General features: G+C 54.7%; 5 protein-coding genes and 1 non-coding gene across 6 annotated transcripts; 2 read left to right on the plus strand and 4 right to left on the minus strand.

The window, feature by feature from the left end:
- Nucleotides 1-1,263: 1,263 nt before the first annotated feature.
- ColSpa_10567 (uncharacterized protein) lies at nucleotides 1,264-3,201 on the plus strand (the record flags this gene model as incomplete). The annotated part of the gene is made up of 2 exons (XM_049276779.1): nucleotides 1,264-1,885; nucleotides 1,937-3,201. The coding sequence occupies 2 exons, from the start codon at nucleotides 1,264-1,266 to the stop codon at nucleotides 3,199-3,201; spliced, it is 1,887 nt and encodes a 628-aa protein (XP_049132736.1).
- A 1,461-nt stretch (nucleotides 3,202-4,662) lies between these two features.
- ColSpa_10568 (thiosulfate sulfurtransferase RDL2, mitochondrial) lies at nucleotides 4,663-5,302 on the minus strand (the record flags this gene model as incomplete). Its single annotated transcript, XM_049276780.1, has 3 exons — nucleotides 4,663-4,743; nucleotides 4,852-4,936; nucleotides 5,085-5,302. 3 exons carry the CDS (start codon nucleotides 5,300-5,302, stop codon nucleotides 4,663-4,665), a joined length of 384 nt encoding a protein of 127 aa, XP_049132737.1.
- A 531-nt stretch (nucleotides 5,303-5,833) lies between these two features.
- ColSpa_tRNA_277 lies at nucleotides 5,834-5,963 on the minus strand. The gene is made up of 2 exons: nucleotides 5,926-5,963; nucleotides 5,834-5,877 (listed from the first exon to the last, which is right to left on the minus strand). It is a non-coding gene; the product is annotated as a tRNA-Leu (tRNA).
- Nucleotides 5,964-7,388: 1,425 nt separating this feature from the next.
- ColSpa_10569 (vacuolar segregation protein PEP7) lies at nucleotides 7,389-9,625 on the minus strand (the record flags this gene model as incomplete). The annotated part of the gene is made up of 2 exons (XM_049276781.1): nucleotides 7,389-8,824; nucleotides 9,076-9,625. The coding sequence occupies 2 exons, from the start codon at nucleotides 9,623-9,625 to the stop codon at nucleotides 7,389-7,391; spliced, it is 1,986 nt and encodes a 661-aa protein (XP_049132738.1).
- A 205-nt stretch (nucleotides 9,626-9,830) lies between these two features.
- Nucleotides 9,831-10,283, plus strand: ColSpa_10570 (uncharacterized protein; the record flags this gene model as incomplete). The annotated part of the gene is made up of 1 exon (XM_049276782.1): nucleotides 9,831-10,283. One exon carries the CDS (start codon nucleotides 9,831-9,833, stop codon nucleotides 10,281-10,283), a length of 453 nt encoding a protein of 150 aa, XP_049132739.1.
- Nucleotides 10,284-16,866: 6,583 nt separating this feature from the next.
- ColSpa_10571 (dimethyladenosine transferase) lies at nucleotides 16,867-18,544 on the minus strand (the record flags this gene model as incomplete). The annotated part of the gene is made up of 8 exons (XM_049276783.1): nucleotides 16,867-17,334; nucleotides 17,468-17,596; nucleotides 17,652-17,819; nucleotides 17,872-17,919; nucleotides 18,035-18,094; nucleotides 18,146-18,283; nucleotides 18,340-18,396; nucleotides 18,446-18,544. 8 exons carry the CDS (start codon nucleotides 18,542-18,544, stop codon nucleotides 16,867-16,869), a joined length of 1,167 nt encoding a protein of 388 aa, XP_049132740.1.
- Between the last annotated feature and the right edge of the window lie 336 nt (nucleotides 18,545-18,880).

Here is an 18,880-nt window from a genome sequence, read left to right on the forward strand (position 1 = left end):
GCATCGTGCTTTGGTTGCCTACGTGTTTTTGTTATTGAGAACGCGACGCGGGATACCACTGAACTGCGTCTATAAACGCTGTGGGCTTCCTGCGAGTTTGTTTGTTGGTGCATCAGAAAGTACCAGTTCTTCCATCCATTTGCCAGCAAGGCAAGCTCGGATTCGAAGAGATTGCCACAATAGAAAGAAGGTTACCGTCCGTCCCATCTCAGCAAAAGGCAAAGACGAGACGGCGTGTGCAGCATCTTATTCGTCACGCTGGCCAGTGTGTGGCACTGGCCGTCATCTCCCATCATCCGCCGGAGCTGCGAACGCTGGGCTTCGAAGAGACGGGACTGAAACGAGAGCTTGCCACGGGTTTCCTCAGACGCATCCAACGACAGCAGTCTCAGCTCGGCGCTGAGAACGGGATCGATCGAGAATAGCATACGCATGGTACATAGCACAGGGTTGCCGTTGCCTGACCTACCGCACTAGACTGGCCACCCTACGCCGTCACGAAGGTGCCAACCCAAAACGATAGGCTTTCTGGATGCCGGGGCTCGAGTCTGTTCGCTCTGCAGCGCTCGAGTAACGCGAAAACCGTTTAGTGACCTAGGTTGGAATTTGGAAGAGAGAAAAAGCATTGTTCTCGCTCCATTTCACGCTCCCTGGTTGGCCCACGTCCTCCATCCTGAACACTCCAGCGAATAAGACCCCCTGAAGCCGCCCCGAAATATCGGAAATTCACTGGAACCTGTGGACTGGACAACCGACACCGACACACACACACACACACACACTGCGCACCCGCACGCTGTCACACCCCCGTCGCCTGCCAGGATCCAGCGGGCCAACGCGAGGGAACTGAGAGGAACCGCAGAACTTACTTACCGGGGCTGAAGCCATCTGACACCGTCTTAAGCTTGCTAAGCTGCTGCTGCTGCCGCTGCTGCACACCCTCCCACTCTGCACTGTACTCCTATTTGGCATTCGCATTTTCTGGGTAGCCCAACGATCGACGACTCTCCGCTGTTGTGTGTTCCTGCGCCACTTGTTGTTCCAAGAATAAGCAATTACACACCCATCTGGTAAGATAGCCTCTTCTTCTCTCTGGAACGGAACATCGTCACTACAGGAATAACTTTGAGCACTGCACCTCGACCGCCGCCTTTTCTATCGCTCGACGAGCCCCCCCCGCTTACTTTTCGTTTCCCCAGGTTACCCTCCGCTGCGAACTGCATCAACAACTACTATTGCCACAACAAGGCCTCCGCGACAACCATGTCCGCTGCCACCGCAAAGAAACCGCCCGCCGCGGGAGTCGGTCGCGTTTCTTCGACAGATTCCCCATCGTCGCCTACTGCGTCTCCCACGAGAACACCCACGCGCTCCTCCACGCCCACCGCTGCTTCTGCTGCGCGCAGAGCGCCCGCTCGATCAGGGACGCCTGTGTCCGCTCGCGCAGCCGCCGCAAGAAGAGATACCCTGAGCAACAGCAACAACGGCAACGCCGAAGCCGAGGAGGCTGCGAGGGCCGAGACCGTTGCGCTGCTGGACGACCTCAAGGAGCGTCTCTCCAAGGCCGAAGTCTCATCCGATCAGTACAGGAAACAGGTCGAAGTGCTAGAGACGAGACTGGACGATGCCATCAAGGAATCCTCCAAGCTAGAGGAGAAGGTGCATGAGGCGGAAGAGCAAATCGAGACGCTGCAAAACGAGAAGAGAGATGCCGCCAAGAAGATGCGCGAGATGGAGGCGATCTACGAGGCCGAGCGCAGCTCAATGACCAAGGAGAAGGAAGAGATGTCCAACAGAGAGGAGGAGATGCAGACCATTATCCAGAGGCTGAAGGACAACCTGTCGCAGCGAGCCAGCGACGAGGAGGGCCGCCCATCACGGCAATGTGAGTTTGACTACGCCACGACCGAGAAAACAAAAGGCTAACAAAACCAAGCCGCAACGTCGTCACCAAACGTCGACAATGGCAGCTTCGCTCCCCCTTCGTCCTTGAACCGTAGCGACTCCCGGAACAATTCCAAGATCTTGCTTCAGAAGGACAAGCTGATCGAGTCGTTGAGGCTTGAACTGGCAGAGGCCCAGATCAAGTTGGTGGAATCCGAGAACCAGGGCGGTGGCAGGCTGCAAGAGGTGGAAAGGCTACTGATGGAAGCCCGCATGGCCAATGCCCGCCTCATGGAAGACAATGAGAGCTATCAACTGCTTCTCCAGGAGAAAACCCTCAATGGCGACTTCTCCAAGAACGATTTCAGCTACATGGGAGTATCCGCCAACCAGGATGCGCTCAACGCGCTTGAGGGTCGCCCTGGCGGTGCGAGCCTGGCGGATGAGCTGTCCGAGGATGCATCCGACGCTGGCAACGATAACGACCATGTCCGCCGCCTCGAGTCAGAGCTCAAGTCCATGAAGGACCAGAACAAAGCGCTCACGCTCTACATCAACAAGATCATTGAGAGACTCCTCCAGCACCAAGACTTCGAGCACATTCTGGACACTTCTAGTGAGCCCAAGCCACCAAGCGCCAACACCAACAAAGACCTCCCGCCCCCACCGCCAAAGGAGGGCGCTTCCGGAGCATCGCTATTGCAACGGGCGAAGACCATGGCTGTCGGACCAAACAAGGCCAGACCAAGGCCCATGTCTTACATGCCTTCGGCACAGCCAGCCAACTCAGCACATACCGATCCGGAGACGGCACCTAGCATTCCTATCGGGAACCTGACCCGTTCCTCCAGCACTCGCCGTGCGCGCCCGATGAGCGAGCAATTCACCGGCGTCAACCTCGTCAACCAGATGTACAGAGGACCGGATGGCCCCATCTCGCCACCGCTTGGCTCCCCTCGCACCCCGCGAACTTCGCAGACCTTCTTTGGCGGCAACCCCAACGCGGCGGCGCGGGCACCCAGCGGCCAGCAGGCACCGACGGCAGGAAACTTCCCCGGGATGCGCAGCGAAACGTCGAGCACGAGCGGTGACTCAAATGACCTGGCCACGCCCCCCTCGCAGTCGCCTCCTCGGTCCCACCACGAGAAGCAGACCACCTTTGCTGGCAACAAACCCCGCCCTCTGCGCCTGGTGCAGGAGAACAACGAAGCCAAGCAGGAGAATAACAAGCGATCCAGCTGGATTGGCTGGGCCTCGGGCTGGGGCAAGAAGGATGAGTCCCCTCCGGCCGCATCCAACGAGGCCATTCCCGAGTAATCGGCACATGATTATGCCATTATGTTTATGACCTTGCTCTGCAACGCATCTACTTCTCCCTCTCAGCATCGGACTTTGGCATGGTTGGATAAGGAAAAGAATAAAACAAAGACGGGATACCCCTCCTTTTTTTCTCACGCCGGGGACTTTTTGGGGGGGTCTTCACATGCGCCGCTTGGTTTTTCGTCCCTTCACACACGATAGGAGTCTGGGCTGGCATCGCAGGCAGTGTACCAACGAAACATTGGGTCCAGAGGCGCTATCCATCCATCTCAACAGACTCTTATTGTCTACTTCTGCTTTCCTCTTCTCATGGCCACGTTTATTCTCTTTCTTTTTTTCTATACAACACATTATATCTAGTACTTCAGACTTTTCTTCTTCGACGTCGAGGATATGGAGGGAGAGGGGCAAAGTCATCGTTTCAGGGTCTTGGGAATGCGAATGAGAAGGTGGCTTTTTTTGTTGCTGGTGGCGTTTTCCTATTATCATGATTAACAGCATTTCCTAGTGAGTGCTGGATATTGGATGACAGGCGCGTCTGCTTCCTACTAATGGCTTCGCGGGCTGCCGAGTCCTTAGGCTTGTAACCTAGCTAGACGCAATGTTGGATAGATACATGAGTAATGCAGAGATGGCTTGACGTTAGAACATTACTCCGCAAACACCGGTGCGAGGTGAGGTGATTCAGTGTCTTTCTCCCTGTGTCAATAACCCACAGTTCACATGCGAATCTTGACAGAAGGAGGAAGATAGTCAGCCAGCCGTCCCTGTAAGCATTTACCTCCCGACTAAAGCTTTCCGACTCGGGCAGCTCGGTTTCTGACGAAGAAGACTTTTACGGTTCACTCAACACAGACAGGTAAGGACCGACCCGGACACCTGGCTTGCGTGGATGGGGGGCGCAATTGAGGGTTCGCGTTGGCCATTGTAGGTTGCTGTTTTGTCCGGATTCTTGTTTTTGGGGGGGGTGCGACTACAACTTACCTCTGTAACCGTTGGAGCCGAGATGCCTTGCTAAGAAAGCATGCCCTGACTCGACCGGGCGAGCAGAAGGATATGTTCCCGCTCCAAGGACACAGCGAAAGAAACCCTTTGAAACCCCGTTGTTTCGTCGCTTCGTTACACCAAGCAGCAAAGCCAGCCCCACTCCCGCGCCGCCGATGTGTCTGTCGCTACGGCGATGCTCTCTGTCGGTCGATGACCATTCCTCGCGGCCGTCCCTACAAGCGGGAAGACTGGTCAGAAGGCCCGTTTTGTTTCAGCCCGAATGCGAGAGATCAATGACGGATCTCTCTCACTCATACCTACACAAACACACACACACACACACTCTCAGTCTCGGACCACGTACGATGCTTCTTTCCTGCGGGTGAGAGCCACGGGACAGGAAACGCGTCGTTGGTCACAAAAAGATAGCTGTTATAGATACGATTATTTTTATTCTACGTCTATGTAGAGTTACAAGCGGCTGTTGCCGCCGACAAAGCTGTCAAGCTTCTTCTGGTCGTACACGTCCGCTTCGACCAGCTTCTCCCACTTCTGATGCTCACTTGTCAGCGCCGTCGTCACACCAGGACGCGGGGGGAGGGGAGGGATTCGCGAAGGAGGACGTGTAGTTCGCCATCCTCTCCCGGGATTGAAACTCACCTTCTCGCCAGAGACCTTGATGAGAGTTGGCAGGTTCGTGACGTTGAACGGCGCCTGTCTCCACGGGTTCTCCTTTGTCCTCCACCTGTAGTCCCAATGTTAGCAACTACGAGCACCGATATGCCAAGATACGGCTTTGACTGGTCTCCAATATGCTCATTGAGACCCAAAGACTCAGAACATAAGACAAGAGGCGGGAGAGGACCCCTGGGGTGGCGGGGGGTTCAACTCACTCCTCGGGCAACCCCGCGTAGACGACTCGGACGGTGTTGTCGTCGCCGCCAAACTTCTTCTCAATGTACGGCTCGGCCGCCGTGCAGTCGCCGCACCACGAGCGCCCATTGCGGTGCGAGGCGTAGACGACGAGGTACGCCGGCTTGGCCTCGCTGGCCTCGGCCTTGAGGGTCTCGGCGACGGCCGAAGCGGGTTCCTTGGTGGTGATGACGGGCATTTTCCTGGTATTCTTTGCTTCTTGCGAGGACGGGCGAGGCAGAAACGTCAACGAGGCTGAAGCAAGTCACTTTCCTTTTCTCCCTCTTTTTGTTGTTTGCGGCTTGAAGGTGAGTAACGTTGAGCCCCGTCTTATATGACTCGCTGTTGGCACCGCGAATGGCACAATCCGTACAATCATTTGCGTTATTTGGTGGCAGTAGAATACATGTTCCGAAGCTTAACCGAGTCTCGGTCGTGCCACTCCTACCAAAACAATACTCGTGGTATCTCCAGCTCTTGCCTGCCGTGTCACCTCTGGCAGGGCCTTGGAAGTGACGAGTCTCACTTCTGACAGCCTCGGGACATCCCTGAGTTGTCAGCCCCGTGGGAGCCTCCAGACAGACGAATGCTGAGGGGTTTGACCAAAAGCTAGTGTGAATGAAAAAAAGAACTTCTACCTACAGCCACATAACCAACAGTACAAACCAGGTGAGTCATGCTCCGGGGGAAAAAGGAAGCCTGGTAACCTCTGCGAGGAAAAAGGTAAACATGACAACTGTGAGATTCGAACTCACGCCTCTTTCGAGACCAGAATGCTCCCTGATACTCAGGGAAGACGCAGGCTCTTGGTTGAACCGTTATCTTGAGTCTGGCGCCTTAGACCGCTCGGCCAAGTTGCCCGTATCAGATCAATCGGAAAGTCGAGTGGACCAGATGTGGATACCGGTTTGTGGTGCAGAGGAGGCTGAAGGAGCTCCTCCTTCACCCTCCTCTTCTCGGCGTCCCCTTTGCTGGTGTGGTGCAACATCCTTCTTCCCTCTCTGCAGCCGCGCCCCCCCCGCCCCCCCTCACTCTTTGATATTCCAACAACGCACACCAATGGCGTGTTCGAACAACACCCCCGCAGCCTGAAGAAGACGGGAAAAAAGAAACCATACGAGCGAAGTGATATAAAGGGTTGTGGTGGACCCGGCCCGGGTCCGATCGGAGGGGCTGTCAAAGGCAAAAGAACGAAACCAATGAACAACAACCCCTCCCGACGTTGCTTGGGGGATCTGTTTACATTACCCACATATCCATCCATCCGCGTCCTGTCCCCCCTTTCTGTTGTAAAGGCGGTCAACGTTTCCCGTCGGAAACGCCAGAGTGGTGGGTTCGCGACTGTTTGATGAAGGCCAGCTGGCGGGGCGGGGCAGACAGACATCCAAGCATGTCTGGAGAAACTGGAGAGGCTACACCGTATGGAGGGGAACCCGCGTTACACAGCACCACATATTGCTGAAGCGGTATTTTGGCTACAAAGAGACTAAGGCATGATAATCCATCATTTTCCATGCTTCACGGAAATGAGACGACGGGGCTTGTCTTCCGAACAACTGTTCATTTTGTGAAATCTCACCTCTAACCATATCTAAACCCCTTCTCTCACACTCTAGACCTCCATGGTTAGTATCTTCTCCACATCACAACCCTCATTGTCATTACGTGACTTTCTTGTTGAATGTAACTTTTCTTCGTGTCACGCACCTCTGCAGGCGGACCTGGCTATTCATTCGATTTCCTCCCTCTCTCTCCTGTTGGTCGTCAAGCTTCGTTACAATTACAACAGTGTAGTTGCCACTTTTCCCTTTCTAATGCAAAACCATCCCAGTGTCAAAAGGCCGTGTTGAAAAATATTCCTAGACCGAGTAGAAAGACCGCAAGATGAGAAGCAACTGTCATAAACCTGTCCCCCATAGTAAAGGAAAGTCCTGTCCTTGAATGAGTGCGCTGTGCTTCCTGATGTACTGTGCCGAGCGAGGGCATGTGGTCCACGAATGGTGGGGATCGGCCGGGTGAAAAAAGAAAAAAGCAACGCAAAACAGCAGCTGCGCAGAATCGCAAGCTCAAATGTGGGAGAGCCATCGTGATTGACGACAGCCTCAATAAGAAAAGTATGTACAGGTCGCTTTTGTCTGTCTTTGTTCCAAAGCGCTTGTTGTTGGATAAATCCCACTCAACGCCGCTTTTCCCTTGAAATGCTATGCCATGCCATGCACGCTCAATATACAGAACAAGTTAACAAAAGAAATGGTTTGAGTGTGTCGACCGCCAATGAGCACACCCTATGGTTCAAGACCTGGTACCTCCCCAGGTAGAGTCGTGTTTGGCCGAAGTGATGGATCGTTGGCAGAATTGGGCTTGACCGTTGTTCTTCCAGATATCGGTGCACTTCGTACCCGCTGACTCAAAGGCAGGGAATAACGAACGACACCTTTGATGATCAAGTCGAACTCATCTTGAATGATCCGGCCCCAACGCTCAGAGCCCCCGGCAGAATGGTTGCCTGGGAGATGAAGCCGCATCGTACCTGTTGATGCTGAAACACCCTTGTTGAAGAAAGATCCTTCGAAAGACAGCGGACTGTCAAACTCCGTAATGGTGCCCAGGCGCATGTTTGGGGCAGTGTCTTCGTCCGGCGGGTCATCAGGAGGATCATCCCGTATATGCATATCCGGGCCCTCGAGATCGTCCTCGTTCCCATCATGCGGCCGCTTCCACCAGTCATAGTCTGTTCCGGCATGAGGCGACTTTGCGAATATCTCGAGATTTGCCTGATCGATTGACACCACTACGATATTGGGGTTGTGAGCTTTGACCGTCAGATCAAACATCAGTTCCGGGTCACTAGCCAAGACGTTTTTGATGGAAACGAGCTGGATGTCCGTGAGCGGCTGCGACGTGGCGAACATGAAGCCAATGGCACCGGTAATGACAAGTAGTAGCATCATCGTCACCACCAAACAAGCAGCGAACCGGTTCAAATAAGACGGCTGTTGCCTGTATGCCTGTGATTCCAGGTTTCGCAGGTTTGTGGGCTGACGCCGGCTTCTTCGCGCAGACCGGACTGTAGACGATATCAAAGGGGTGCGCTCGTCGTCGGCTCCAGTAGTTGTGGTGTCGTCGGCGGCATCATAGCGGGCCATCTGGATCGAAGATCGCTTTCCGAGAGCATGCGGACCACCCCTCGCGGAACTAGCAACCCTAGGACTGGGAGGGCCGGACGACTGCCTCGAGGTGTTGCCCGATAGCTTCGATCGTGCGGCATTGGGGAATAGCGATTCGTTATCAAAGAGGGAGGGGTGCGAGTTGCCAGGCTGGCGTCCCCACCGTCCAAAATGATTGTGATGGTGATGCCTGGTTGTGCCTCTGCCCGAGCCAGGTCCAACGCTCCTGCCGCTACCTTTGCCATCTTCGTCGATGCCCAGGCTCTCGGCTCCGTTGTTATTGAACGTATTGACGAACTTCATGCTCTTCTTCAAGCCGACTGCTGCTGCGCCACCCTGTAAAGCTTCGTGAATCGAGCGCATGCCCATGCCGCCAGGTCGGTCAGCTTGGCTGATCATCGAGGTAGCGCTGGGAGTCCGTGAATGGAACCGGCGTCTGTCGCCTACATCAGGGGGGTTAGAATCGTAGACGAATGTCTCTTCCGAGTCTGACGTGTTCGCCTCGTCAACTGCGCTGGCCACTTTAGCCTCAAAGATGTCTGCCTTGGAGGATGCTAAATAACGTCTCGTCAGTAAATTTCTGGCAGATGGAGATATTTTTCCACTTTAGTTGAAATGGAGATGAACACCGAGAAGCAAAAGCTGGGTTCCGCGAACTGCCGCCAAGTAACCACCCGCTCCGCTTCCCGGTTCCAACCCAAAGTTTTAGTGGGCAACAAAGCATTAGTTGCTGCAGACACTGGTCGCAGGCTTCGCTGAGGACGCATCCTGAAACGAGAGTGTAGAATTGAACTTGGTGTCTTACCATTGCCAGAGTTGACAGTCGGTTGCTTCCGGCTAGTCCTCTTCTTCTCTTTCTTGGGCCGAATCGTCTCAGTGCTCGGCTTTGCCTTGAGAGTACCGCTGCTAGCTTCCAGTTTGGAAGCGGGCGCCAATGCAACTTGAGGGATGGAAGATACTGTTTCCGTCTCGACTATGAGGGAGGATCCTTCCCCAGTTGCCTTGGTTTTTCCTTGCTTGTTCGACAGCACGCTAGATTGTCGCGTCACAGTTGGCACTGGAGCAGAGCTCTGCGAGCGCACTCTCAACGTTCCGCTGTCGACCATCTCGTTGGCTTGGAGGGGTCCTCTGCTGAGTCGAACTGTCCGGTTTGCGTCGGCGGGGGCGAGGTTGTCGGCGCTGGCAGCTGCCTCGTGGGCTAGCTTCTCACTGACCTTTTCCAGCGTAGAATCCATCTGCCCTGGTGAATTAGGCAAGCTTACTTCCTGTACTGTTTCCAGAGCCGACCCGTTTGCGGTGACCGGGGTTCTCACACCAGAGGGGGCTTGCGAGTCGTCGGTCTCGCTCTCAGACATGGAAGGTAGGGGGTCTGGTTGGGGGGAAGGTGAAGCTCTCGTGAGGTTTATTTTTGGTGTATCTTGCTCACTTCGACGTGATGCGGGTGGATTTTGAGGTTTGTTGAGCTGGGGAGGGGGCGAGCGCAAGCGAGGCGACACCGGCCAGCGAGGGCTATCTCTCGCTTGGGTCACCTCAGTGTTGAGAGGCGCCTTCTGGGGGTTGATGGATTTCAGGAAGGATTCTTGCGAGTTCGGGAGGAGGGTAGGAGTGGTGGCAGCGGAAAGAACTCTCGACGACGCGGGCGGGCCTGGTATGCTGCTGCTGGACCTGGGCGTCCGGACTGCGGTCAAGTCTTGCTGGCTGCTTTTGCGCGACCTCAGCCCGGGGGTAGATGCCGACTTGGGCGCGATGGTGGGCTTCGAGGGTTGTCTCGAGGGCGAGGTATCGCGGGAGTTGTATGGTGATGGCGTTAAGGATGTGGTGGCCGAGGATTCCCTGGAGTGCGGCTGGGGTTCGGCGGTGGTGGTAATAGTGTTTGAGGGAGGAGCGACGGACGTCCCTGCGTGTTCTAACCGTGACTGGCTTGCGTCAGAGGACCCGTTCGTAGTGCTGGATGTCTTTTCCATGGTCGAGGATTTTCAAGTGAGACAGCAAAGGGAATGGAACCTCGTCTAGTCCTCATACCAATCGAATTGTGGGTGGGTATTGTTAACTCGGGAGCCGGCAGTCGTAATTCGGAACCAGGCCTATCATGATGTTCGACAATGCGACGTGGGATGCGATGGACTTCTGGGTGGAAGGTTGCGGCCCTATTGGGGATCTGGGGACGTCGTTCTCGACGGGTTGTTGTGCTGCTCAGGACGGGGGTTGAGGCAAGACGAATGCGCCGTCGTGTCTAGGTTTCGTGGTTGACGAGTTGCTATGGTGCCGGCGAGTTGGCTGCTGTGGATCTGTTTGACAGGAACACAGGAGTGAGAGTGAGTCGCAGAATGGTATCGGGCAAAAGAATATGGGTTTGGCAACGAGGCGTAAGAAGCTCTAAATGAGGGGATGGGGGGAATCAAAGGTGGTGGTGTAAGTTAAACGGGAGTGGGAGTGGGAGTGGGAGTGTGTGTGGTGTGTCTGATGTAAAAGGCGAAGACGAAGACGGCTGAGGTTGGTGGAGGTAAGTGGTGGTGGTGGTTGTGGGAGACGGGATGAGGTCAGTAAGGCAGTGAGTGCAACGCCAAAAAAATAATTGCTGGGTGCGCTGGCACTGGCGGATGGCGCTGGTGCTGGTGACGGGAGGTACTTTGTTGGTGCTGCTGTTGGCAACTGGGAATTGGGGAGTGGGCGAGTCTCAAAGACCTCAGCAGCCCCAAAAGTAGAAGCACCTGTCGGGAAGCAGCGCATTGTTTGGAAGGGGGGAGGAGAGGTACATCGCTCGAGGGGCTCGAGGTACCGTGTATAGGTACCACAAAGTACACTTCCATCCAACCAGACCCATGCGCTCCACGGTTACCGGGGACCAGTTGGCGTGTCGTCAACAAGGCTGGTACCGAGCTACATGGTAGGTGACCTTGTGCAAAGTACACTTCTGCTGATGCGTGCCCTGCTGCCAGCATCCTCCAGAGGCGATGCATAGATGCTTCTGCTGCCGTCACTGACTCCCGAGGGCGAGGAGCAGAGCTGCCTTTCCCTGCTAATTGTAGGCATGTCCGATTATATCTGGTTATTAACTTTTTATTGATTTTTGTAAGGAGACATGCATGCACTACTTCCATCGACATCTTTTGCATCTCTAGGTGGCGTGCTGTCACTGCTACGTCTGTGTTCAGTGTAAGCGATGGAAGCCATGCTGAGTGCAATCCGCATCCATTCATCATCGACACCTCATTGAGCCGTACCTTGGGCCGTCCGACCAACCACGACGCAGGGTGCCTTCCAGGGGAACGGCACGGATGGGAAGCAAACAAAACCTCTAACAGGCCCGGAGTGAAGCTCCCTCTTCCCCTGAATTCTGCGGGCAATGCGACAAAGGCCGGAAACCTACGAAGAAAACAAAAGGGAACCCGGGAGGAGGGAGGCGCAAAGACAAAAGGAAGCGAGTAAGGTACCCGTAAGGCAATCAGCGACCAAGAAACCTTGATTATTCATACGGGTGGGGAAAAAAAGAGAGAGAAAAAAAAGAGAAATTCTAAAAACACACACCATTTCTACCACAGTACCGACTCGTAAAGGGAAGGGCGCCCCCGATGTCTCTGCTCGCCCTAAACTCCTTTCTGTGTAATGAAATATCTCATTTGCAAACCGTATCGTCTGTCATCCTCCCTTCCCTTCCCTTCCTCGTCCCTTCTTTTGCACGGGTTTTCTCTCGTCTTCCAGCTCCATCCTAGCATAAAATTGTTTCTGCTCAACTTCGGCGCCTCTTGAGGGGCCACCATGGGAGACATGGACAGGTCTGGGTCTGGGAGCTTGGTGCTCAAGGCACCGCGGAAGCGTTCCTGACAGTCCGCAGCAATCAGAAGCTTTGTTCCAGGACCCATCAGAACAAGTCAGCAACGAAGGTTTCCGCCTCTCCCCCGAATCTGCCTTTTCAGTCATGCGTGGGTGGAAGACGGGTTTGGCTTGGACTCCCTCCTCCTGTGTCCTGCCGGCTAACGGGCTGCGCTTGACTGGATGGACGGGCCACGGTCGACGGCAAGCAACCCTGGGCATCCTCCTCGTCGTCTCTTCTCCGCTGAGTAGAAAGACCGGAGCTTTGGAAGAGTGGGCAGCGCCGCACACGGGTTCCTTCACCAGCAGCCAACGCGAGAAATGGACCCGACTTGCTGCAGGTCCCAACATAGCGTCACAAAGGACGAAAGGCGGAGGGCTCGGCGAGGGAACGCAGCATTGTGCCACCGTGAATGGGCAGACTGCAGAGAGAGAGCCAAAAAAAAAAAAAAGAGGGGAGACGACAAACCCCATCCGCCATTTCGCCAGGCCAGGCCGGTACCAGGCACAAACGTCAACACCAGCCAGCCAGCCTGCCTCGGAGTTTGCGACTGAGGGTGTCCGGCCACCATCCTCGCAGGGTACGTACCCTTTCATCCGCTAGGCATAGACCACTCAGGCGGGGGAGGACACCCGTTTTCCTAGAAGGTACGAGCGAGGTACGAGGGTACACGGTCTACTTCGCCAGACGTACCTTTTCGCCCTTGCCCTGCCTCAACTCCTGCTTCTTACATGCTTACATGCCTTCCAGACCAGTGTGCTTTGGACCGATTGATCGAAAGAGAAAAGACCCATGGCTGGCAAAACCCCTGAAACCACTACGGGATGCCTCAGACCGCAACTTCCCTCCCCGATGCTTTTCTGCAGACTGATTCGTCCTTGTTGGGCTGTGGATGAGAGTGGATGATGAACGCAGCCCAAGTCCACTGTCCCCAAAGGCCCACGCCCAAAGCTCCTTCATCCGCCATCTGGAATTTTTCTGGATGCAACTTCGTGGTGGCCCCCCGGCACCAGGCAAGGCAAGGCAAAGCCAGGACATACGGCGCAGCTGATCCCCATTCAGGAACCCACTCGGCTTTCTTTTTCCCTGTCCTTTTTTTGTTGTTCTTTTTTTCTGTTGCACCGGCGGGCTGTCACCTAGTTTCCCCGCCGCCATCACCGCTGTTTGGGATCGGATTTCTGGAACCTCGGGACGCTGCTCTTCCAATGAGAGCCCCTGGCTTTATGTTGTCCCTCTCTCCCCTGTTCCCGGATGAGAGAGGAATCTGGGTTCGATTGAACTCTCATCGCAGCCGACGCCGCCTGCGCTGCCACTCGTCTCCCGACACTAAGCAACCGTCATTCGGTTTCTCGACTCTTCTATCTTCGCAGATATTGGTGCTGTTATGCACACGTTTGTTAAGGCCAAGGGAAATCAGGCGCTTCAGCCAGGAACCGCGACCGGGACCATAACTGGGACCTGCAATCTGGTGCATCTTGTGCCTCAAACTCTACTATTTCCAAATCTCGGATGCAATGGAATGGGGACTACGGTGACCCTCTTTGATTGCAGCCATCTCGCTACCAAGAGCTGCGCAACCCAACGAAGAAGTTCGGCGGGAGCTCGTCACTTGGACGAGGGTCACGGGATAAACTACAACCAGCTCTGTTTGTCGATGTCGATTATCGGACATGGGCGCAACACCGTTTGGAACAATATGTACTCGTGCTTTATGTAAGACCAAATCAGAAGCGATTACGTGGGCGTCGGACCCGGGGTCGGGGAACATTGAAGTCTACGCACGTCTCCGGAGACTCTCACCCTGGTCAACTCAGGCACTTCAGCCCTCATGAGGAACTATGAATCGCGGTGCCCGCCGCGACCTGACGCTTGACCCTCCAACGGTCACGAGTTGAGATAGGTATAGTGGCGCGCACTCGAGCCCCTCGTCGTTTTGATGCCCTGTCTTGTTGAGGGCTCATTCATCTTGGAGACTCATATGACTCTTATTCCGGACCCCATCGTTCTTTCGCTCGTCCTGGCTGTTGTCGCCAAGGGGTTCGACACACACACCCCCAATATAGTACATAGAAACAGCGTCAACTCGAATCCCATGCCCTAGAAACGAAGTCGGGCACAGCACCGCTTGCCCTCGTCCTGTCTCTTGCTGCCAACAACCCCTTGCGTTTCACGCAAACAACTGCAGGTTTGCCGACCAAGAATCAACCAAATCTTGACGCCAGGCTTTCTGAGCCTCTCACAAGCGGCCAAGTGGACGACGTGGCAGGCACGCGACTGGCTGCATTCCCATGTGCACCCAATCTTGGGCTGTCGTTTAGGGGGCCACTATCTTGGGTTCTGGAAAATCCAAGACATCTCCTAAAGCGAGAAAAGATTACCGGCCCCCGGCCCCCAGACCGAACGTCACAGTGAATCCACCTGCCCACGAGGCAATTATCTGCGCTTCCCATCCGCTATCCCAATGGCACCGGCCTACCGGGGTGGATGCGACGCACGATTGGCCGTCATTCATCTCACTCCAATCTACGGACGAGGCAGAACGAGCGCCCAGAAAGGCGCACCGGGACGTTACCGAGACGGCTTGACGTCTCGACATCTTTGCTTATTCGATCAACCCTCCACAGCGATGGTTGTGCTAGAATAGGATCCGGGCTTTTCAGCCAAGGCCGTCCGTACCTACCTGATGCTCTCCTCATCGGCGCCTATCCCCATCCGGCTCTAGTCATCGACCTTGGCCCATCGTATGATGGGTCGCGGCGACCCCCGCAACAGGATAACAAGTCCTCTCTGGTCCGCCCAGACCGAGGCGCTCACCGGCCATCCTGACTTTTGGAACACCGAAACCCGACGAACCGCTGATCTGACAGCTGATGCTGTGCGACGGAACCGCTAGGTATAAGCCGACGTCTCCTCCTTCGGCTTTACTCAACGTCGCATCGAAAAACGCCTCTCTTTGCAGAGTACAAGGAATTGTGTCCCAAATGTGGCTCAGCTGGGTGCAGATGAAGGTATCGAGGTAAGTCAGATTCCGTTGTAAAGCAACACTCTAGTGCCCAGAAAGGGTACTGGGAGGATCGGTAGGCAAGTCTCACACTCCCGTGCGACGGTGCCTAAGTGGTGAACACTTTTCCAACGCGACTTTCCAGCTGGTCTCAGGGACAAGAAGGAAAGCCAGGCGCTTTCAGACGAGAAGAAGAACCCTCCGTTTGCTGTTCTTTTCCTGCTTTGCGCCTTGACTATTTTGCCCCTTGAGCCTTGCTTAGGTATCTACAATCATGGCCCCCACCCATCAAGAGACACACCTCGTCAAACTCCCACGTCTGTACCGCTTTCCGCCAGCGCGTGATTTGCAATTCCCAGGAAGTTGTTCCACCTACCTGTCTACCATCCCGCGTGTCAGCGCCGCTTGCTGGGCGTTGATCATCTGCGCAGGAACCCGGAAGTCTATAGGTTGGGACAGCCAAGGATAATATGGAAGAGGCATGAGACATGACGTGCCACACCTCTGTCGGGCAGCTTTAGGCAGGCAGGCGAGACGAGACAAGACATGACAACCAACCCACTAGACGTTGGAGTTAACCCGCCCTCCTGGAATAGCGGGCGCCTGTCAGATGGGACGGGCCTTGCTCGTCTCGTCGCGATGCGCTGGCGGGAAGCATCCACGCGGGTAGGCAGCCTTCCTCTCTGCTTACATATGTGGTTCCGAAGGTGATGAGTTGCGTTAGGCGCAGCGAAGTGTGTGTGTGCGTGCCAAATCTCACTCGACACTCTTGGGAACTGCATGCACCGAGCCACACGCTCCCACTGGTTTTTCCTTGGACAGCACCCTTCATTTCTTCCGTTGTCTCTAGTCGATGTATTCCTGTGCGAGACGTGTATGATGTTGTACCTGATGAGGAAGGTGCCATACCCGGGTAAACGTCCTGTCCCAGCAGAAAAAGACACAATGTCAAAATGCTTGCTTCTTCCACCGGCCCAATTCGGATCAAACGAGTGAGTGAGTGACATGATCGGGAAGTCAAGCCTTTTATTTGTGGAAAGCGGTTTCCATTTCGAGCTGTTCTCCAAGCCTGCCTTGGTTCGACCCAGCGGGTTGCTTGGTTTTGCTTGCGCGAGGGAAGCACAGCCGGCATGCAACGGTGTACATCCCTCGGCAAGGCGCATGCCGATTACAGTCTGACATGGTGACTCCGTCAAATTGCTGGCGCGCAGCGGCGTTCCTCACGGATGGAATGGATGGGGCCTAGGAGTGTAGATCTCTCTCTCTGTCCAAAGGCTGAGGGAGTACGAATCGGGGGGGCTGTTTAATCCAGTATGGTGAGCGTCGAGGTGAGGCTCTGTTGACATCCCAAAAGCCCTAGGCCTGGTACGCGGATTCGTAGCCTTGCCAGTCTCTATCTGGGCGGTCGTTCAAGTAATGGGGGACGGGGGGACGACCTGATGCTATTCCTCACCTCCGACATGAATGTGGAAGGAGACACAACTCGGGCCAGAGCGGACCGAACAAAGAGTATCTTGTCATGCCGTGTGATAGTTCATCTCTGCCTCGTTGTATATAGAGACAAATTACAACCAGGGACTGGTCACTGGAGGAATACGAGGCAGAAGGAGGCCATAAGGAAGCGCAGCACAGCTCCATCAATGTGAAATACAACCATGGACCATCATTCTATATCCGCAACTTGATATCTCTCTCTCTAATGTTTTTGTACGCCCAAACGCCAGGCCAGGCCATGGAATGCCATCCAATATAAACAACCCGTCCCCTCGACGAGCTATTATTCAAGCAAAGTGAATGCCCTCCGAGTTGAGGGCGGACAGCAGCTTCAAAAAGTCCGTCTCATCACACGAGCGGGCGCGCTTCTCCAACAGGTCGGTGCTCTCAAGCGCGCGCTCAATCTTGCTCCGGACGAGCGCGGCAACCTTTGTCTTCTTGCGCTTGCTCTTGGTCTTCTCGGGCGCCTTGCCGGCGGCGGCGCTGAGCTCCTTGAAGAATTCGGGCGTGTCGTCATCCATGGGCTCGACGTCGTCCTCCTCTGCACCGGCGTCCGCGTCGTCGTCCATCTCCATGGCGTCGTCTTCGTCGTCCTCAACAAGGGAGTCGTCAAGAGGTACGTTGTTCATGGCTGCCCACGTACGGTAGTTCTGTGGATTTTGTGAGCAATCCGACTTTTTGCCAAGCAGAGGGTTTCGGTGATTACCTTCTCGAGCATCTGAAGGACTTCCTTTGTACCAAGCCAGCTGATTTTTCTGTCAGCATTCATGTCTTTTGTACCGTTTCGTAACATCTTACCTCGCTCTCATGGTTCTGTTCTTGCGGTTGAAGCACTGAAATCAAGGATTAGCAAGAAAACGATTGAGTACGTGCCTGTCAAGTACTCACAACACGGAGAAGACCGTCAAACTCCTCGAAGGCGATGGTGGGACGCTCGGCACCCTGCTTGGGCACGATGCGCACAACACAAGAGTCGACTTGTGGCGGCGGCCTGAAGTTGGCCTTGGAAACCTTCATCTATCAGGGTGTCAGTGAAGGTATTTGTGTATGAGTAGATGCGTCCGCTACTCACCACATTGGAGCACGTCGCCCAGAAGTTGGCGTTGACACTCAATCTGCCGTAAAGCTTGTCTCCGGGCTTGGCTACGAGTCTTTGACCGAATTCAAGCTGGAACATGAGAATCGCTTGCCGCGGTGGCTTAGGCATGGCAAGCATCTTGAACACCAGGGGCGAGGAAATCTAACAACAAGTAAGCCCTGTGGTCCCTATAACGAGACTTTGAATTACTTACCTGGTAGGGCGTGTTGGAAATGAGCACATCAAAAGGCACCCAGTCGACCTGATGTCTAACGTCAGTAAGAACCAAACCACGACAAGCCGGACCTCCAGGACATTTGCGACACAGTGCTACTGTGCACGCAAGAATCGGCCCAAGAACCCAGTGAAGAACTGACCTTGATGGCGTCTCCAAGCATAACTTCGAGCTTGCGCTGCTCGGGTGTTCCTTGCACACGCTATATATACCGTCAGCCCCTGGATATCGTCCTGCCTGTGTGATGTCCAACCTTTGTGACTTCGGCTGCCATTCGAGGATCGAACTCGATCGCAATGAGCTTCTTTGACTTTTCCAATATCCGCACCGTCAGGTTACCGGTTCCGGGACCAATTTCCAGAACGGTATCCGTCGGCTTGAGCTCGGCTTTCTGTATGGATCTGTTTAGCATGCGCTTCGTCGTTGACAGGAACTGTCTGGGCGTACATGTACGATCGCGTCCGCAACACCAGGGTTCTTCAAGATATGTTGACCGACGTTTGTCTACACAGACGTTAGAATCAGTTAACAAGAATCATCACAGCTAACATACGTTAAACTTGAACACATTGTTGGTCTTCTGGGAGGGTCGAGAGTAGGGACCCGAGGAGGAAGAGGCGGCGTTCCGCTTAGGGGCTTTAGCCTTGCCCATTGTGTCTAAACTGTCGCGCAAGTTCGTTTGGTGTTGCGATGAGAAATCAAAGACAGAAAGGATCTCCGAGGGGGTATACGAAGAGGTTTCGGAGGCAGTGTGTGTTGACAGCGAATGCGACTCCGAAATCTTGACGATGTCGAAGTCTGCGGTGAAGATGGAGGGGCAGCCTTTTGTAAATTTTAGTGGAGCAACCCCACTAAAGGTCGTGGTGGCAGGGATCCCGTAGCTTAAAAACTTTGGTACCACTTCAGCCTTGCGCAACCGCCAGCTCTGGAGCTGCAGCCGCTCGCAAGATCTCCCTACCTTCTATACAACTCCCAGGCGGTGCGCATT

Source organism: Colletotrichum spaethianum (genome assembly GCF_022836535.1).
Source record: "Colletotrichum spaethianum MAFF 239500 DNA, contig36, whole genome shotgun sequence".
Classification (NCBI taxonomy): Eukaryota; Fungi; Ascomycota; class Sordariomycetes; order Glomerellales; family Glomerellaceae; genus Colletotrichum; species Colletotrichum spaethianum.